The sequence below is a fragment of the Arachis ipaensis genome, chromosome B05 (genome assembly GCF_000816755.2).
Source record: "Arachis ipaensis cultivar K30076 chromosome B05, Araip1.1, whole genome shotgun sequence".
NCBI lineage: Eukaryota > Viridiplantae > Streptophyta > Magnoliopsida > Fabales > Fabaceae > Arachis > Arachis ipaensis.
In genome coordinates, this window is record NC_029789.2 from 83,405,652 (window position 1) to 83,407,697 (window position 2,046).

Genomic DNA, 2,046 nt, shown 5'->3' on the forward strand with positions numbered 1-2,046 from the left:
TTTAATTTATGAAAACTTTTTGAAGTTTAAGCGCAAAATATTAATGTTTAAAATTAAAAATGATTGAATAAATGCAGAAAGTAAAAATAAATCTTACAAACTTAATATATATAAAAGTGTAAAACTTAAACCAATTAAACTATATTTGTTTTTTTATATTAATACTATTAATTCTTTTATAAAAACTTGGGGGTGGAAAGGGACATGGTCCTCCATCGTCTGAACTAAGTTCCATTCTTGATTATATGTGTATGAAAGTGAGAGATATATATATGCTTGATGTACTGTAGTGAGAATAAAGTGAAAAATTCATGAATTAGCTAGATTCATTAATAAGGACATCATTTATGAATCTAGCTAGCACAAAATTTTATTTTACCCCTGTTTTTGGTAATTAATTATTTTACCCCTTTTCCATCCTATAGAAAATAGTACACTCCTAACATACGTTAAGTTGTGGATAAAAGTGGGATAAAAATATTCATGAATGAGTATATAATGTGTAAAATTATGAGAAAAACTCATCAAAATGTCTAATTATTTTTTATTTTGGGAATTATAAAAAATATAACATTTTGAAAATAAGATAAATATTTTATTTTAAACAAAAAATTTATTTAATAATTTTTATCATTTTAAATATAAAAAATAACAAACAAAAAATACCAATTTTATAGTGTTTATGAATTGGTGTTGAATTTAAATATTTAAATTATTTATATTTATTTTTTTTAGATAAACATTAATTTTTAATTTTTTTAGTAAATTAGACACCATAACAATCATAAAAGAAAAAATACCAAAATAATTTTTTATTTATGTCTTTTTAAATATTTATTTTAAAGCAATATACCAAAATAAGTGTATTATTCTAATAATGCAAAACATTAGACATAACTCTAAAAATAAGGAAGATGTGAGATAGATAGATGTACCCTTGAAAGCCAGTGTAAACTGTAGGAGGAGTGGACAAAGTGCAAAGAACTGTTTGGGAACAGTCTTCCATAAAAAGAGCCAGGGTAACCTCCCATGAAAATGGAAGGTATCAACCCATCATTATTATCTTTATTCTTGTCTTGCCTAAGAAGCCTGTGGAACTCAGGCAAGGCCTTAAAAATTGAGTTGAAGTCATTGGTTGGGAGATCATTTAGGTAAACCCTGAACTCATCCGAGATAAGGTGGTGGGGATGGTGGCGGCGGTGCATCATGATCTTGTGGCTTATGCTTTGAATTGCTTGAAATATGTCCTTGATTATTGAGAGAGTGTTGGGACCAGATGAACAACCCAAGTCAGCAATGCCTATGCTCTTTGGAGTTGTTGCAAGGTAAACCTCCTCAACGGCTTCTATGATTATGTGCTTCACCTTATCACATGCCTTCTTCTATCATATGGTTAGAAAATTAAAAAATGATAAATTAGACTGTGCAAGAAACACATGTAAATACGAAAATATTTTTTTATTTTTTGTATCTTCATAAAAGGATAAATTAAACATAATTTATGTCACCGCTACTAAATTCAGTATATCTGGGTTGGAAAAGAGAGTCGAGGAAAGTGATCAAGAGAGAATGAATGAACCTGTAGTGAGGAATTCTTGGCATAGCTAGTTTTGCCAACTCCACCAGTCATGTGGAAGACTTTCTCTACATCCATTTTTTATCTTTTTCTTTTTTTTTTTTCTGGTTGAATGGAATAGCCCTTTCTTTCTTTCTTTCTTTTCTTTCTTTCTTTCTTTCTTTCTTTCTTTCTTTCTTTCTTTCTTTCGAGCTTGGTTGTGAACTTGTGTATGGTCTCCTTTTAAAGGGAAGATTTCCATGATGTGATCTTTTATTTGTTAGTTTTAGTTTGTTTTATTTTAGTTTTGAGAGTGTGTGCCTTACTCTACCAAAATTTAATGACACTTTACATATCATGGGAGTTCAGAATAAACTATTTGGTGAGTGTCACAACTCACTTGTGACAGTGATTGTGTTGCTTTTGACACTCTCCTTAAAGAAACTAGTCAATCAATAAAATAAGGATGATCGTGAATGTTTGGTTTGGTT

General features: G+C 29.2%; 1 protein-coding gene across 1 annotated transcript in view; it reads right to left on the reverse strand.

The window, feature by feature from the left end:
- The window catches only part of LOC107641921 (salicylate carboxymethyltransferase), a gene marked incomplete at its 3' end in the record, with an annotated part of 2,806 nt that extends 1,002 nt beyond the window's left edge, over nucleotides 1-1,804 (reverse strand). The window contains 2 exon segments of the mRNA XM_016345306.2: nucleotides 936-1,382; nucleotides 1,580-1,804. Coding sequence (XP_016200792.1) covers nucleotides 936-1,382; nucleotides 1,580-1,654 — 522 coding nt within the window.